The sequence below is a fragment of the Megascapheus bottae genome, chromosome 2, assembly GCF_031878675.1.
Source record: "Megascapheus bottae isolate mThoBot1 chromosome 2, mThoBot2.hap1, whole genome shotgun sequence".
Classification (NCBI taxonomy): Eukaryota; Metazoa; Chordata; class Mammalia; order Rodentia; family Geomyidae; genus Megascapheus; species Megascapheus bottae.
Genome location: NC_143510.1, coordinates 23,663,723 through 23,681,100, shown reverse-complemented (window position 1 = coordinate 23,681,100; position 17,378 = coordinate 23,663,723). Strand labels below are relative to the sequence as shown.

At 42.7% G+C, this 17,378-nt stretch overlaps 1 protein-coding gene across 1 annotated transcript in view; it reads right to left on the bottom strand.

The window, feature by feature from the left end:
- LOC150066577 (ubiquitin-conjugating enzyme E2 E2) overlaps positions 1–9,956 on the bottom strand; it is a 183,465-nt gene extending 173,509 nt beyond the window's left edge. The window contains exons 1-2 of the mRNA XM_090322168.1: positions 9,728–9,956; positions 3,700–3,883 (exon numbers count right to left, since the gene is read on the bottom strand). Coding sequence (XP_090178294.1) covers positions 3,700–3,875 — 176 coding nt within the window. The 5' untranslated portion in view covers positions 3,876–3,883; positions 9,728–9,956. The remainder of the gene's footprint in view (positions 1–3,699; positions 3,884–9,727) is intronic.
- Positions 9,957–17,378: the final 7,422 nt, after the last annotated feature.

The following is a 17,378-nucleotide window of genomic DNA, read 5'->3' as shown; positions in this document are numbered from 1 at the left end:
AAAAAAGTGTCTTTGTAGACTTTGACCAGCACAAAGTCTATTATTGATGGCATCCATTTATAAGAGCTTACTAGATGCCAAATAAATATTTTACCATGAGTTACGTCTCATGACAGGCTTCTGAAGAGGACATCATTATTTAATCTTCATTTTATAAAAGAAGACACTGAATCAGAAATCAAGTGGTAGTGCACACCTGTAATGCCAACACTCTGTAGACAGAGACATGAGGATCATAAGTTCAAAACCAGACCAAGCTACATAAGGGGCTCCACATCAGCCTACATCCACACAGTGAGACTTCCCTCTCAAAAAGCGAAAGCAAAGAGAGGAATTGAAATGTTAAATTACGCATTTAACATTAGAGACAAAGTAAGTGTTGGAATTTAGATTCAAAATCAGAACCTGTCTCCTAAATTCAGGTTGTTCACGGTGATTGGTTATCTCAAAGAGCAATATTTGGAAAAATATTCTTCATCTGAATAAAGATTTTTAATTTTTTAGTGTATAAATTTTTATTTTGAAACTATCCTACTCTAAATTCAATCTGAAATCTTAATATTCAAAAAAAATCTAATCCCTATAATAAATGCACACCCATATAAACACATACTGTGAGTCTACTATACTAGTCATCATAGATACAGGGTGAATTTAAAAGACTGAAATAATTCTCAATTTTATTCTAAGGTCTTAGAATCTTATCAAAGATGAGAAACAACCAAGTAATTTTAACACCAACTGAACAAGAGTAAAGAAGGGAGAGGATAATTAAATTTTCTTTGAATAAATGAAAACTCAAGCAGTACAGTAGCATTTTATATTTAAAATAGTAAGTCACCTCATGTACTGTCACCTATAAATCACCTTACAGAAGAAAATCATGAATCACAATTTGAAAAATTACAGGTTCACAAGGATGATTTTTGCCAGTGGGGACATGCTTTTGGCCAAGAAGCAACTCAAAAGACATTTTTAGTTTCACATATACATTATTTCCTATTGGAGACCTGTAAGTTACTATCTCTAAAACAAGTTTTATCCTAGGAAGAGGAGGAAAATATCTTCTTTTTATATTTTCCCTCATGAAATCACTAGGTTTGAATATATAATCTATGCTTTCTATATACAATAAAATGAAATATGAAATTATCAATTGATAATGTACTTGAAAAAGTCTACTTTCACACATCAAACAACACACCATCCCTCCAAGCAAAATTTGGTTTTGGTAAGTCATTCAAAAATAGGATTATTTTGGCCAGGAGTTTGGCCTACTGGTAGAGTGCTTCCCTAGCATGCACAAAGACCTGGGTTTGATTCCCTGGTACCAAATACATAGAAAAAGCCGGCAGTGGTGCTCAGGTTCAAGTGGTAGAACTCTAGCCTTGAGAAAGTCCAAGGACAGTGCTCAGTCCCTGAGCTCAAGCCCAGGACTGGCAAAAAAGAAAAAAAAAGGATTATTTTGTGGTGGTGCTCCCAATTAGAGAAAAGAGCAATGTTAACTGTCTTAGGAGAGTACAGCACAGGCCCAGATGGACTTTACTCCCCACAGCCCAGACTAGGACTCTCCCCCTTCTGTGACAACCACAGAGACAACCGGGTGCTGGTGGCTCACGCCTGTAATCCTAGCTACTCAGGAGGCTAAGGTCTGAGGATCACTGTTCAAACCAACCTGCATACATTCTTAGTCTCAATGTTATATGTGGGGCTAGCTGAGATAAGGCATGCATATCTCACAGTTCCATGAATATACTGAATTAGCCGAGTCAGTCTTGGGGAAGTGCAAGCCAAAACCCTCTGGAAGTTACAGTAAAGAAAGCCTGACTAATTCCATTTACCATTTAAAATCCCATCCAAAACCCTTCCATGTATGATTTGTAGACAAAAAGAATAAAAATAGCTGGGGCACTGTGGTTCACACCAGTAATCTTACCTACTCAGGAGGCTGAGATCTGAGGATTGCAGTTCGAAGCCAGCCCGGGCACAAAAGTCCCAGAGACTCTTATCTCCAAATTAACCATCAGGAAACTGGAAGTGGCACTGTGGCTCAAGTGGTAGAGCACTAGCCTTGAGCTGAAGAGCTCAGAGACAGAGTCCAGGCCCAGAGTTCAAACCCCATGACCAAAGGGGGGGGAAAAAAAAAAAACTAAACTGAGACTTGTAAAAACCCTCACTACCAGCAGCTGAAGACTGACTCTATATGCACCTGTACACAATCTGTATTTAAACATCTTTGACTCCTCCAGTCTACTCCTCTTTCCTCCACCTAAATACTGTATTTTCTCCATTTCCCACCTTTTTTATCCATACTACCCTCCCCCTCAGCAAGTCATCCCGTGGTCAGAGAAGAGAAAAATCACCCAGTTGAATCCCCCTTAGTGTATAATGTGACAGCAACACAATAGCACCCTTTCCCACCCTAGGTTGAAATTAAATATTTCACATAATTCCTGCAACAGAGGGCAGGCACAGGTAACACACCCCAAAAGAGGAAAGTAAATAGTGCCTTGGAACAGATTTCTGACTATACCATAACTCCAACATTTCTCACCAGAAGCCTGAGGCTCTTTTCTTAACCCTCAGGATTATTCATAACTGAGGGAAAAGTCTCCCATCTTTGTAAAATGAGGTCCCTCTGATCTATATAATCCAAACAGCAAAAAAAGCTAGCACTAGTACTGGACATTCAGACATTCCATTATGGCTAACAGTTACATGTGGTGGAATGAAAGTTAAATTAACACCTACAGACTTTTATTCTCTATGTCTATTTGCAAAAACAATATAAAAGCACAAAAATCATAGGAAAGACTACTAAATTTAATTTCTTTTCAGATGATTTTCCAATAGATGTTCTATAATATATGCACATCAACACAAATTCCCCTCTAAGCCCAAATGGCAAGCCAGGCAACCATAAGAGGGTGAAGTGGCAACAGAAAAATCATTCATATACCTACTTCGTAGATTTGTCTGTTCTCTAGGGAAAGAGAAAGTCTGTATCAAGACGTCCTCTGTTTACTGAAACCAAAAAACCATTTGATTTTAACTGCAGTACTTCTGAATTTGCTATTTTACTACTTTTCTGGAATAGAAAAAATAAACTATCAATAATTACTTCAACAGCTTCTTTTTCTTTTTTTCTTTCCTTTTTCTTTTGTAGGTTGTGAGGTTTGAACTCAAGACCTGGGCACTACCCCTGAGCTAGCACTCAATCACTCTTAGAGCCACAGTACCACTAACAGTTTTCTAAAAATTAGTTGGAGATAAGAATCTCACAGACCTTCCTGCCGTGGCTGGCTTTGAACCCCAATCCTCAGATGTCAGCCTCCTGAGTAGCTAGCGTTACAGGTCTGAGCAACCATGTCCAGCAAGATCCTTAACTTTTATTTTATATTACTGAACAACAAACAAAAAAAGTATGGCTAAGTAACCATGAGCCAAACCATGTCCTGTATATGCTCCCCTAACAAGATATAAAACCACATAAACACAGAATAGATATGTATTGTTATCTGGGATGCCATTTGGCTAACTTAAAAACAAAAGTTTTCTACCCTGAAAACCATGTAAAAAGAAGAGAGTCTTAAAGGCAAATTGCTTGAACCTCACGACCCACATTCCAGGAAAAAAAAAAAAAAAACTAAATGCAAGAAGGAAAAAAAATCTAAGATGACAAATTGATAATGAAAATACCTTTTAGCACTAGTTGACAATTTAGCAGCTGTTTTGCTGGATATTTTCCCCTCCTTTTTCTTGGGCTGCACTTGTTCTCTTTCTGGTTCTTGCTGAACACTTTCCCGTTGATCTCCATCAGAACTTCCTCCACTAGTGCTTGGACTGTCATCAACTCTTTGAGCCTCAGTGGACATTTTAGATCCTAGATTAAAAAGGCAGAAGTCATTTATTCACCTGTGGCAGGGATTACAATAAGGTATGTCCAGAATGGAGAGAAAGTGAACCTAAAACCAGAGTAAGTAGAATTCGGTGTAAAATGGAAGTTGCTCATTGACAAAACATACAGCTTTAGGGACGGTCATAACTTCTATTCATCCAAGCAAAATATCTATGCAAAATGTTGGTAGCAACATTATTCACAATGGACAAAAAGCAGAAACTGCAAATGTTCACTACCTAGTAAATAGATAAAATATGGAATACAGATGTATAACCGTATTACTCAGCCATAAAAGGGATGAAGTACAGTTATAGACATGTTACAAAGACAAACCTTGCATTTTTATATTAGATGAAAGAACCACAAACTATATATGTCCATTTATATGAAATGTTTAGAACAGTTCAATCCATAGAGACATGAAGGTAAAAGGAAGGAGAGGGGAGAGACTGCTAATAAGTATAAAGTTCCAGGGTCTTGAACTCAGCCCTGTCCCGTAGCTTTTTCCTTCAAGGCTGGTACTCTATTACTTGAGCCACAGTTCTACTTCCAGTTTTTTTGGTAGTTAATTAGACAACAACAACAACAAAAAAGTCTGTTTTTCCTGCCTGTGTTGGCTTGCCTTCAAATTGCAACCTCAGATCTGTCTTCTGAGTAGCTAGGATTACAGGTGTCAGTCACCAGGGCCTAGTTTTACAGTTCCCTTTTCAGGTCATAAAAATGCTCTTAAGTTAGACAGTGGTGATGGCACACCACACTGCAAATAAATACCCTAAAAATCAGAGCAACATGTTTTAAAAGGATGAATTGGGACCTAGAGATATAATTCAGTATTAGAGACCATGCGTAAGATCTGATGTTCTACCCTCAGCAACCATTAAAATGGGGTAAGGGGTGTTAATCTTTTATCATTTGAATTATATGTCAAAGCAGCTGTGATTTAAAACCAAACAAAACAAACAACCAAACAAAAAAGACTAAGAGCTTAATCTTTACTAGCTAATGGGCTTAAGCCCTTTGGGCCCAGTGAGAAACTTGGACTAGTAAGCAAGCCACCCTACTAAGTGCTATAACAGAGGTCAGTGCAAACATCCACTAAAACAGAGAAAATGGGGGAGAGGGCTGGTGGGCACTGCCACATCCATATCCAATCAGTATCTTCTCAGAGCTCAGCCAAAGTTAAAGTCTTCTAACTGATAAATTACTTCAAGCAACCTCTGTGAATACGGTGGTTATATGATTCTCAATAAAAAACTGGAACATATAATGGTATAGGCACTGACCTATCTATATACTAAGCAGTGATATTTCACAAGAGACAGAGATGAAAGACAAAAAGAATTCTGTTTTCTTTCCCCAATGTGAACGAAATCTCCCTCAAGACTTTGAAATTCCCAGTGCTCTAAGTTCATGCTCCCCAATGAGCTCTGATTACCAACTATAGTTTCTCACTATCTCAATTCCAAGGTAGTCACAGATAGCAGACACACAAAAAATTCATATGTGAAAAAGGACAGCCTCTTCTTCTTATTCTATCTTAATCAATATCTGAGTTTGATTACTATGACTCTATTTCTAACCATGACTTCCTTAGTTGACAAATCCAGGACTGTACCAACACAACTGATGGCCAGATCCTAGCCCTATAGTACTGTCACTAATAATCACTTTGAATTCTAGATAGCTCCCGTTCCAGACAATTCTTTACGAAAACAAAACCACCTTTGTTCAATTAGTGCCAATGCTGACAAGAAAAAAAGAAATTGAACAAATCCTTTTTAAAAGGATACTTTTTTATTACTCTTAAACAAATTTAGACTAGAAATCCTATCTCTGATATGATCATGAGTAAGAATAGGTTAAAAAACCATCACATAAAAGTTTATTATTATCTAGTCCAAAGGGATAGCTAATCAACTCAATTAGCTCTCAATTTTATAAGACATATCTTTGATCGCAAATTTTGTAACATAAACTAAAAAGCACTGAAAAAAAACCTACTGGAAGAAATCAGAAAAGGACAGAGAAGTGAATCACCCAGAAGAAAATACTAAATGCCTTCAGACACCACACACATCACCACTCTCAACCCTGACAGCTTTCTTCCCTCATGCCGAAGAAAAATAAGTCTGCCCAAACTTCTTTGAAACACAGTGATAGAAAATCTGACTACTGTCTCTACCTATTCTGTAAATGGAGACCATCAGTCTCCACAGCTATGACATCTTTTATGAGCACTAAAGTCACTTAATAGAATACTGAAATTTATATCAGTATGCTTCATGTCTGGCGTTAAAAGTCCAAATATATTTCTGAGATTACTCCTTCATTCTTATTTCATTTTAAATTATTATTGGATTTAGTACTAGTTTTTCTCCAGCTTATTTCTTTCAGTTAAAACATCAAAAGTTTAAAATCTTTTCAATGTGTTCATAATCACATGTTAGAAAGAGCAGATGTGTGTGGAAGTGAAAAAGAGAATAATTTTCAGGGAAAAAGGCTCAGATAAGCAAAATGTTGCCAACAATATTTTAAGAAATGTGAAGTGAGTGCAAAATCACTGTGTACATCTTAAACCAGAAGCAATCCATTACATGACAAATATATAGGAACCTAAAGGAAATAACATTATCTTATACTGAAGCTATAAATATGATTTAATAAACTACACCAAGGTTCAGTTGTACACATTAGTTATAAAGCTACATATCTGTCTCAATATTCTTATTGATGTGCATTTACATAGTAAGAATGCCATCATTACACAACTATTTAGGAAAACTACTAACTAAACGATGTAGTGAGCCATGATCTGAAACTGCAATTTCCAGAAGGCTACAGTAAAGATTAGGCTGAGAAACTACGAAAAATTACTATTGAAGAGTGGGGTGTGTACATTACAAGTACTTAAAGTACTAAAAAGAATCATCATTTGTACAATTTCATTGCTCAAAACATTCTTTCCAGGACCAGAAGCATAGCCGAGTGGTAAGAGTGCTCACCTAGCATGCACATAGCCCTGAGTTCGATTCCTCAGTACCACATACTCAGAAAAAGCCAGAAGTGGTGCTGTGGCTCAAGCGGCAGAGCACTAGCCTTGGGGATAAAGCGGAAGGACAGTGCTCAGGCCCTGAGTTCAAGCCCCAGGACTGAGTTCTGGCCTCCATGTCAGGCCAAAATAATAATTACTACAACAACAATAATAGTAATTTCCACTTCTGATTTAACACATCTCTCTTCAAACAAATTTTTAACCTATAAGCAATAAGTTCATCTGATGCCACTGATAACCACTATAAAAACTTTCAAAGTATTTGTACCTTTTTCAAATAACAAGAATATAAGGAATTACTACTGGATTTAATTTCTGAATGTCTGATTACAAAAAGATATATGAGACAATATTATATACTCAGGTACAACCAATTTTTTATGAAGAAACCATTTCAACTATAAATTAGGTAATTTATCTGTTTTTTTACAGTACAAATGAATAAAGGCTCCTAAATTAAAATTCTTAATATTATTTTCTGAATTAGTATCTAAAAATTGATTCCCAAATACCTTGTCTGATCCAATTTTGAAATCTAGAGGAAAGATAAATCCCAGGGTTATAATCACTCTCCAATAGCAGTTTCAAAGACATCTTAGTAGATGTCTTGTAAATAAGTATTTTTAATTTATACTCACTGAAACATTAAGTGGTAGATTTTCATTAATGTACATTATATTTTAAAGAGTTTACATACTGTTCCATCTTCAACTTACAAATCGTCTAAGCTTGTATTACTTAACTCTGTTGAAACTACAGTCCTGGAAATTAGCTACATGCAGTGAATGAAAGGTACACCTTCCATAAAGATGAAATGGTCTGGCAATAAATACTATCAACAACATAAAAACAAAGATAGTCCCTCCCTAAGCCCACACTACTATCAAGCTAAGCTTTATAATCATGTCTTACAGCATAAAACCACACAAAAAAAAACGGCTCATGTGTGCTTTTATTAAAGGAAAACATTTAATTCTGTCATCTATGCCCTGCAGTCTTCCTACTCATGTTCCTAAACTTTTCTAAAATGTAAAATAAATAACTTATATGCACAACACCCAGTAACAAGCAGCATTTACCTCAACTGAAAGGAAGGATACTTAAACAGGAAACCTTCAGTGCAACACCTGATTTGGGGGGGGGGGGGGGGCCGTATTGCCTCCTGGGGAGATAGAACAAGGTTATGATATATGAAAACACTCCATCTTCCTCCTGTGCGGACACACGAAACCCCAAAGCACTGGGGAAAGCATACAAATGGTGTGAGTAAAGACAAACACTTAAGATTCCCAGGATCCACACTAATGATCACATCTTCAGACATGTACCGTTCAAATAGCCAAGGATTAAAAAAACGAGGAAGTGCTTAAAGATCTTGGGGGAAGCACTGCGATGATGAGAGGGTAAGTCCTAGGATTTCTTTCTGTACTTTAAAAAAAATATCCGAGGAGACGGTCAAGACACAAATTTTTAAAAATAATCATTTTTTTCTTTTTCTAAACCGATGGGTCTTGAAAAACCTTGCAAACGTGTCACACAGGAGCCCAGGGTGATGTGTTCCTAAAGCAGCCCTAAATTTCCTTTAGGGAAGATGGATTGGGCATTGCTGGTTGGTCGTGGGGATGTGTGTGGTGGTGGTGGTGGTGGCGGCAGGGGGGTAGTGGGGCCATGCTTTTATCTTCATTAAAAGTAATAAAAGGCCAAATGATGAAAAACATGTTAAGAGTGAGGGGAGATGATGGGGGGAGGGCGATAGGGGGGAAAAAAAAAATCTAGTTTCCAATCAGGCCAGTGGGGGCTGCAGAGAAGAAACCAGAAAAGGGATGGGGAGGAGGGGTGGGGGAGAGGAATGGGCTTTGGGATCCCCGCGGTGACAAGCACCGGGCATCACAAAAGGCCAGTACCACACACACATCCACCCCACTTGAGGGTACCCAGACAGACACCCCCATAAGGTCTCCTCCTCCCGACGGGGCGACCGGGGCGGCGGGGTGGGGGGTGGGGGGCCTGGCGAGGCGGGACCGGGCAGAAGCCAGCCCGGACACCGAGTGCAGCAATTATGCAATGGGGGAGCCGGCGGAGGACCGAGCCAGGCACTTTCCACCCAGACATTCATCCTGTACTTTCTTCTTTTTTTTCTTTTTTTTGCAAAGACTTAGTTCCAGGATGCGGCTGGGAGAGGGAAGGGGTTAGGAGGGTGGTGAAGGATGGGGAACTGAGAACCCATGGGGTGGAGGGGGGTGGGGGGAAGGAGTGGAAGGGCAGGGAGGGATCAGGCTGGAGAGAAGGCGGGGGGGGGGGGAATGAGAAGGGGGGGGGAATGAGGAGGGGGAGGGGAGGGAGGGCGAGAATCGGGGCCGGCGGCTCTCCGGAGGGGGCGCGGGGGAGCGCGGGAGAGAAGTAGGGCGCGGGCCGGGCGCGCGGAGCCCCGCGGCGGCGGGGGAACGGGGTGGGGGGGGGAAGGGGAGGAGGGGGAGGGGAGCCCGCCCGCCCGCCCTCCCGCCCCGCGGGGCGGCGGGGACACCGGCGCGGCCCGAGCCCCTACCTGAGGGAGGGGTGTGGGGCGCAGGTCGCCGGCGCCCGCGAAGCCCGAGGACGCGGGGGAGGGGGCGGGGGAGGAGGGGGGCCCCCAGGGACGGGATGTCCCCGCAACACCGTCGAGTCACCGGGAGCCGGACCCACGCACCACGCACCCGACCGCCCGCCCGGCCACGCCTGTTCTCCCCCCCCACACACACACACCCCCGCCGCGCTCGCGCCCGCCCCGGACTCACCCTCAGCGCCGCCGCCGCCGTCGCCGTCGCCGCCGCCGCCCCCGGCCGTTCCAGCTCCGGCTCTCGAGGCTGCTGCCCGCGGCTGCGGCTCTGACCGCCCCTCAGTCCTGGAAAGTGAAGCCACCACCGCCGGGAGCCAACGCCGCCCGGCCGTCCGTGCGCGCGCCCGCCAGTACGCGTGCCCGCGTGCCCGCCCGCCCGGGAGAGACCGCGAGAGCGCGAGCCCCACGTCGGCCGTGCGGCGCCGCGCCGAGCCTCCCCCCGCCCCTTCGCCCCTCCTCCGCCGGCGCGCGGCCGCGAGGGGGCGGGGGCGGGCGCGCGCACGGGCAGGCGGGCGGGCGGCCCGCCGGGGCGGGCGTGGGGAGAGGGGAGGGGACGGACGGAAAAGTAAAGTGACAGCTGAGTCCCGAGCTCCAGCCGGGCCGCGGGGCGAGGGGCGTCTCGCCGGCCCAGAGCGGCGACGGGGACGGTGAGAGGTGGGGGAGGCCGGGTTGTGTGTGTGTTGGGGGGGCAGGGGGGGGAAGTCGAGGCTGACGGGGCGGCTGGAGGGGAGGGGACGCGGGGACCTTGACGGGCACGCGCATTAAAGGGACACACGATGGCAAAGGGGAGGGGTGGATGATCGCCCCAGGAAAGGAGAAGGGGACTGGCGGGAGCGGGGAGCGGGGGGGGGGGGGGGGAGGGAGACCCGGTATCCCCAATCCACCGCAGCCCCGGACCCTAACTCACCTCCGGGACCCGCCGGCCGCCTGAAACCCAACTCCCCGACGCGGGGTGCCCACGGGCGCCCACGGCAGGAAAACTTCACCTTGGCCTTGGAAAGCAGTTGGCTCAGGTTAAGGCTGGCTCCACCCCGGCACTGCAGCACCCCAGGTCCTCCTGCCGCCTCTCCACGCGTTCGCCTGCGATCCTGGGGTCTTTGGAGGGATGGGGAGGGGGTTGCAGCTCTGACTGAGCCGAGTGGTCCTTCTGTGCGTGGCCTGAAGGAGCCTTAACTTCCCCTGATTCTCTGCCCTCAGCATCCAGAAATTTATTTATTTTATTTTTTTTAACTACGTGCTTTCTCAATTCCAGGAATTTCCCCCACTCTCACCTTTTCGCCCACTTGAGTGTCATCACTGCTCCTAAATTTCTGCTCTGTGAGATTGTCCTGACCAGACATGGCTGAGGATAGAGACTCCCCCCTCTCCCACCAACAACCCCCCCCACACACAAAGGGACAGACTTATGTATAAGCAAAGTCATTTAAACATAATCTTGTTGGATACAGAACCTGGTTCCCCGAAGCCCACCGTGTTCCACAGGAAACCTTGTAAGGAAACCCCAGAAGAACCATGTGGGTATTTAGAACTGAATCTTCCTTCCCAAGTGCCTTCTACAAGAAAGTTGCCAAAAGCAAGTATTGGTATTTAGCCTCTGTACATCATCTCTGAGGGGAAATGGAGCCATATTGTAATTCACTTCTATGTGTTACCCATGTCAAAGGCTTTTCTTTTACCCCTAAAGTCTATATATTGGAGTATTAGAAATAGATGTATTCTAAGTCTCTCAGGTATATAGCCAACTATGACTATCACGTAATATACCATATGACGTAGAGATAGTAGTAGAAAAATAAGGCATAGAATGCATCATACTTTAAAAACATTGGGGATATGACCAAATAGTGCATAGACTGCCTTACACATGTGCATAATTAATCTCTTCAATCACTATTCTCATTTTGCTGGTTATGTTCCAAGAATACAAAAATATTGGAACCTTCCATGTGTTTTGCAACATTTCTTTTTCTAGATTGAACTCAGGTCTAAATAAGCATGTTCATTCTACCATTAAACTACCACCCCAGTCACTCATTTCTTAAGCTTTTCTCCAAACTACTACTGTATATATTCTTCTGTATACTGTTGATTTGTGTTTTTTTACAATAGAATAAGCGTTTTATAACAAAGTTCTCTGTTACAGGCAGTCTCAGGTTGATTTTCAGTCAGCTGGGAACTGGGATGCAGTAATGCCAGTTTCCATCTGAAGTTTCATTGCTTTGCTGGAACTGTGGTTACAACAGTACTTCATTTGTCTGTAAATATTTTGACCACTGTTTACTAAGTTCACAAAAGGAATACTACAAGTTAGAGACATCTTTGACATTTATTCAAGGAATCTGTTAATTACCAGGTACTTTACAACTTCTTTACTGGATTTTTGGAATATACTTTTGAATAAAGGAGGAAAATTCATTCATACAGAGCTGCTCTTTCCCTGATCCTTCCCAGCATTACACTCCACATCCAATTCATCAACCAATTCTGTTCACTCTGCTTTCAAAAACTCTCGTGAAAGTGTTGAGTTCTTCCCATTCCCCTCCCTCCCTACTGCTTGAATCCTGGTTCAAGCTACCATGATGTCTTTGGGGGGGGGGGGGAAATATTAAGGCTTGAATTCAGGGCCTGGGTACTGTCCCTGGGCTTCTTTTGCTCAAGGCTAGCACTCTGCCACTTGAGCCACAGCACCACTTCCAGCTTTTTTCTGTGTATGTAGTACTAAGGAACCAAACCCAGGGTTTCATGCATGCTAAGCAAGCACTCTACCACTGAGCCACCTTCCCAGCCCTACCATGATGCCCTAGTCATGGTACCCTGCCTGTTCTTTCTACTTCCACCTGCTACCACCACCCACAAATAGCAGTCTGAATGGATGTTTAAAACATAAATCATGTCTCTCCCTATCTCAAAATGTCCAATGGCTTTTTTTCCAAACCTTTTTCCAGGACCCAACCAGAAACCCCAACCTGGTCCCGTCTGGCTTCACATTATACAATTGTACCTCATCCTTCTCTCCCTCCAGCCATATTGACTTCACTGTAATGGAACACATTAAGCCCTCCTCAGCCTCAAGACTTCGATTTCTTGTCTCTGGATGCTCTTCCCTCTTGCCCGTCCCCCGGAACTTTCTATACTCTTCCTCCGTCTCATGGCCATCACCTGATAGATATGTGTTTATTTTAGTCTCCTTTGCCCTTTTCCTTCTTTTTCCATTGTCCCCAACCCCATAATACCCAAATATTAAAGTACCTTGGGGGAAAAAAAGGATCTTGTTGGCTGACAGATAATATAATAAATACTAGATAGGTGAGTAAAATTGACTTATTTTAGTTGATGACAAAATTGAATGTAATTCTAATTTATTTTCTTTTTTGTTTGTTTGTTGTTGTTCTTGGTCAGGAGCTTGGATTCAGATCCTGGATGCTTTCCCTGAGCTCATTTTATTAAAGGCAAAGTCTCTACTTTGAGCCACAGCACAACTTCTGGTTTCTGGTGAACTTAGCTGCCCAGGCTGGTTTGAAACTGCAGTCCTCAGATCTCAGCTTCCTGAGTAGCTACGATTACAGGTGTGAGCCACCAGCAACCAACCATAATTCTTGTTTCTTCAATAATTATTAGTACTTAATTCATTCTGTGCTGTGTGTGCATGTCTGTGTGTGTCAGTGTGTGTCAGTCCTGGGGCTTGAACTCAGGGCTTGCTTTTTTGCTAAAGGCTACTGCTCTACCACATGAGCCACATAGTTGGAAATAAGAATCTTAAGGACTTTCCTGCCAGAGCTGGCTTTGAATTGTAATCCTCAGATCTCAGCCTCCTAAGTAGCTAAGATTACAGGGGTGAGTCACTAGTACCCCGCTAATTTGTTCCTAATTGTTCAGGTTAAGTTATAAGGCACTTTGCAAGATCATAAGCCTTGCATAGATTGATTCTATTAAGTCAGTCTCATTGTATAGATAAGAGCACTGAGGTGCAGAGGGATTGAGTTACTTACTCACTATCACACAGATGTTAGGTAACGGAGCTGATATTCAATATTGACTCTGCAACCTGTGAACTTCTAGACAGCTTACCATAATTTCATACTACAGACATAGATTTTTATTTGATGTATTCAGCTCCTTTTCCCTATGACTCAAACTTAAGTGTCCAAGACAAATAGCTCACCTTTCTTATATTTCCTGTTCTAGTCCATCAATCTGTCATCATAAACTTACTCCCTTCCTATTTTTCTTATTTCTGGGCTTTAATTCAGAAGCTACATGCTTTTCTCCCCAAAACTGGCAAATGAGAATGGCTTTTGAAACTTTCTTCTAACGATGTTACATCCAGCTATATGAGAACTGGTTTTCCAGTTTGATTGAGAAAGACATTTCGTGAGAGAGTAGGGGGAGACTCAGACTAGGCTTCAACAGAATATATCATGTTGATACAGCCCTGCTACTTGTTTATACAGCTCCTATTCTCATTGGGCACTCTTAAACAGGCATTATTAAACAATTGAATAATACTCCATGAAAGAAACATTTTTGTTGACTCAGGTTTGCCATAGAGTAGAACCTTCAGAGAACAGAAAGACAGACAGGGCTTTGGGCACCCTGTGGTCACACAGAATGTTTGGAATGCTAAAGAAGAACCACACTGAAGGAAAAATTGAAGTTCCCTTAGATCTGAGACCTTAGGACTGTATTTCTTAGCACAGGGCTGACACAAAGGTACACACCAAATGCCTAAGAAATGTTTGTTGTGTAAATGAATGAATTTCTAACAGGACACAAAAGAGTACCAAGGACTAAGTCGCTTAACTTTCTCCTTTAGTCAGAGACTATTATTATCTGGGCATTTATAGATGGTTGTATCTATTGCACACTGCAAAATGTCAGAGGATTACATTTTATTAACTTATTTATTTATTTACTTTGTGCCAGTGCTGGGGTTTGAATTCTGAGCCTGGGTACTCTCACTGAGCTTTTTTTGCTCAAGGCTAGTCGTTGACAATTTGACCCACTCCTCCAGGCATTTTGGTGTTTAATTGGAGGTAAGAGTCTGAGGGACTTTCCAGCCCAGGACATCTTCAAACCTTAGTCCTTAGCTCCTGAATAGCTAGGACAGGCATTAGCCACGTCACCTGGTGAGATTTCATCTTTATAAATTCAAATGTGAGGGCCTGGAGTTTGGCCTAGTGGTAGAGTGCTTGCCTAGCATCCACGAAGACCCAGGTTCGATTCCTGAGTACCACATACATAGAAAAAAAAAAAAAGCTAGAAGTGGTGGTGTGGCTCAAGTGGTAAAGCTCTAGCCTTGAGAAAGTCTAAGGACAGTGCTCAGGCCCTGAGCCCAAACCCAGGCCTGGCAAAAATAAATGAATTCAAATGTGAATGTCAAAGTGTGGCTGTTCCTTAATCCCCTTATTCCTGCCCAAATATGGCAGTCTTTCCTAAGAGGCCCCCAACTGTCCCTGCTTCCTGGCATTCACATCCTAATGTTCCCTCTCCACATTATAGAATGGTTGGGATTATACTGAGAAGTAATGGTACATTACTTCTGAGTAGTTTACAAATACTTCAGGGCCTCCATCTTAGTTACATCTGCTCTGTCTCATGGCTCACTTAGTGGAAGCCAGCCGCCATATTGTGAGCAGCACTATCAAGACACCCACGTGGCTAAGAACCAAGGTCCCCTGCTGACATCCTCATGTACAAGCTAGAAAGCAAGTCAAGCCTGGGCTAGGAATGTGGCTTAGTGGTAGAGTGCATGAAAGCCCGGAGTTCGATTCCTCAGTATCACATACACAGAAAAGCCAGAAGTGGTGCTGGGGGTCAAGTAATAGAGTGCTAGCCTTGAGCAAAAGAAGCTCAGAGACAGTGCCTAGGCCCTGAGTTCAAGCCCCAAAACTGGCACACGCACACACAAAAAAGCAGGTCAAGACTTTAGAGGATGATCAGCATCATATCTTGGAACTCATTAATGACTTTGAACTAGGAAGCCATGGCTTAGCGGTAGAGTGCTTTCCTGGCATGTATGATGAGGCTACTCCTTGGTACCACATTAACACTATATATTTAAGATTTTTTTAATGATTAAGAAAATATTTGCTGCCAGGCCCGGAGGCTCACGCCTATAAACCTAGCTACTCAGGAGGCTGAGATCTGAGGATCAAGGTTCAAAGCCAGCCCGGGCACAAAAGGACCTGAGACTCTTATCTCTAATTAACCTCTAGAAAATGGGAAATGGGGCTTGGCTCAAGAGTAGAGCAGTAGCTTTGAGCTGAAGAACTTAGGGACAGCACCCAGGCCAAGTTCAAGCCCCATAACTCACCAAGAAAAAAGAAAAAGAAAGAAAGAAAAAAGAAAATGTTTGCTGTCTTCAAGTTTTGAGGGCAATTTGTTATGCAGCCATAGATTATTACTATATTGTGTTCTCTGCTCATTGATGTCCTCCTCCCAAATCAGCTGCCTGTTAAAAGTTCTCCAGGCCTTATAGAGCAAAGAGTCCTAAGTCACTCTGATAAAGGTATATTCAACTTCCCAGAAACAAATAGCTGCTGAGAAATGAGTAAAAGTTCTCAAGAAAAAGCAGAGGCTAGGAATGGGACAAAAGAAAGGCCATTCTTAAACACCAAGTAATGAGAAAGAAAAAAAAAATCTGCTCTGAATAAGACTGTCAGAACAGAAAGAGAACAATCTACATAAGTTAGAGATTTGTTGAGCAATGAGATTGCAGATGAGATTTTCTTTGTAGTATTTGTTATATGGTTATTCGTATAATATATAAAAGTACATTAGGGAAACCTGAGCAGGGAAAAAAGATGGAAGGTAGAAAAACTTGGTGTGTTCTGAGCCATTCTTGGGCAGGGCCTGACACTGTAGAATTGGACTGTATGGATCTGAATTCCTGGCTCTACTGTGATCCTGCTTGTGTGATCCTGAGCCAGTGGCTTAAGTTCTTACTGCCTCAGATTCCTCCCCTACAAATGGGGCTTATTTAAATAGCTTATTCTTACTCAGCAAAAGAGAGAAGATTAAATAAGTTAAATATGTAAGCAACTTGAATAGAGCTTGTAGCAAAATGAGCAAAAGTGAACTATTAGTCTCCTTAGGGCTTTGAGAAGCATTCCAATCTGCATTTAAGGACCTTAAATGTGTCTCTTTGTCTTGCAAATAGTCTCTGTGGTCTGACTCTACTGGAGCCTCTCCCCTCCCTACCCCCCCCCCCAGTATCCTAACTGGTTAGAAGCCTAAGAGTTCAACTTGCTGTGAATTTCCCCTAAGGCTGAGCCCTGCCCTTTGCTTATCTCTACATCTGTACTTTAGGCTAAGGAAAAGTGGCCTGGAACTATGGGACAGGTCAATGAATACATCCACTTTTCTACCAGCCATTTCCCCCTCTTAAATTTTTATGGAAATCTAAGAGGGGTGCCATTGTTTTCGTGTCACCCACATAAACAATGACTTCAAAGGCTATGTAAAACCTAAGTTCTTTACGTAAGCACTTTACTACTTCCTAAAAATTCACTAAAAAAATACTTTCCAGGACTGTAGGAACCCATTGATTCTTCTGCAGGTTCCTATGAAGAAAAACTAGAACCGTGTGAGTGTGTGTGTGTGTGTGTGTGTGTGTGTGTGTGTGTGTGTGTGTTTCTAAAACCAAATGGGGAAAAACCTTGTTGACTGACTTTATTGCTTTTATTTAGCATTAGATTTACTTTAGTACTACCTTGTAAACTAGGAAGTACATATTTTAAAAAAATCACAGCTTTACTGAGAGATAATCTACCAATTTAAAGCATGTAGCAAGTAATTCAGTGATTTGGCGGAGGGGGGGAGGGGGGGAG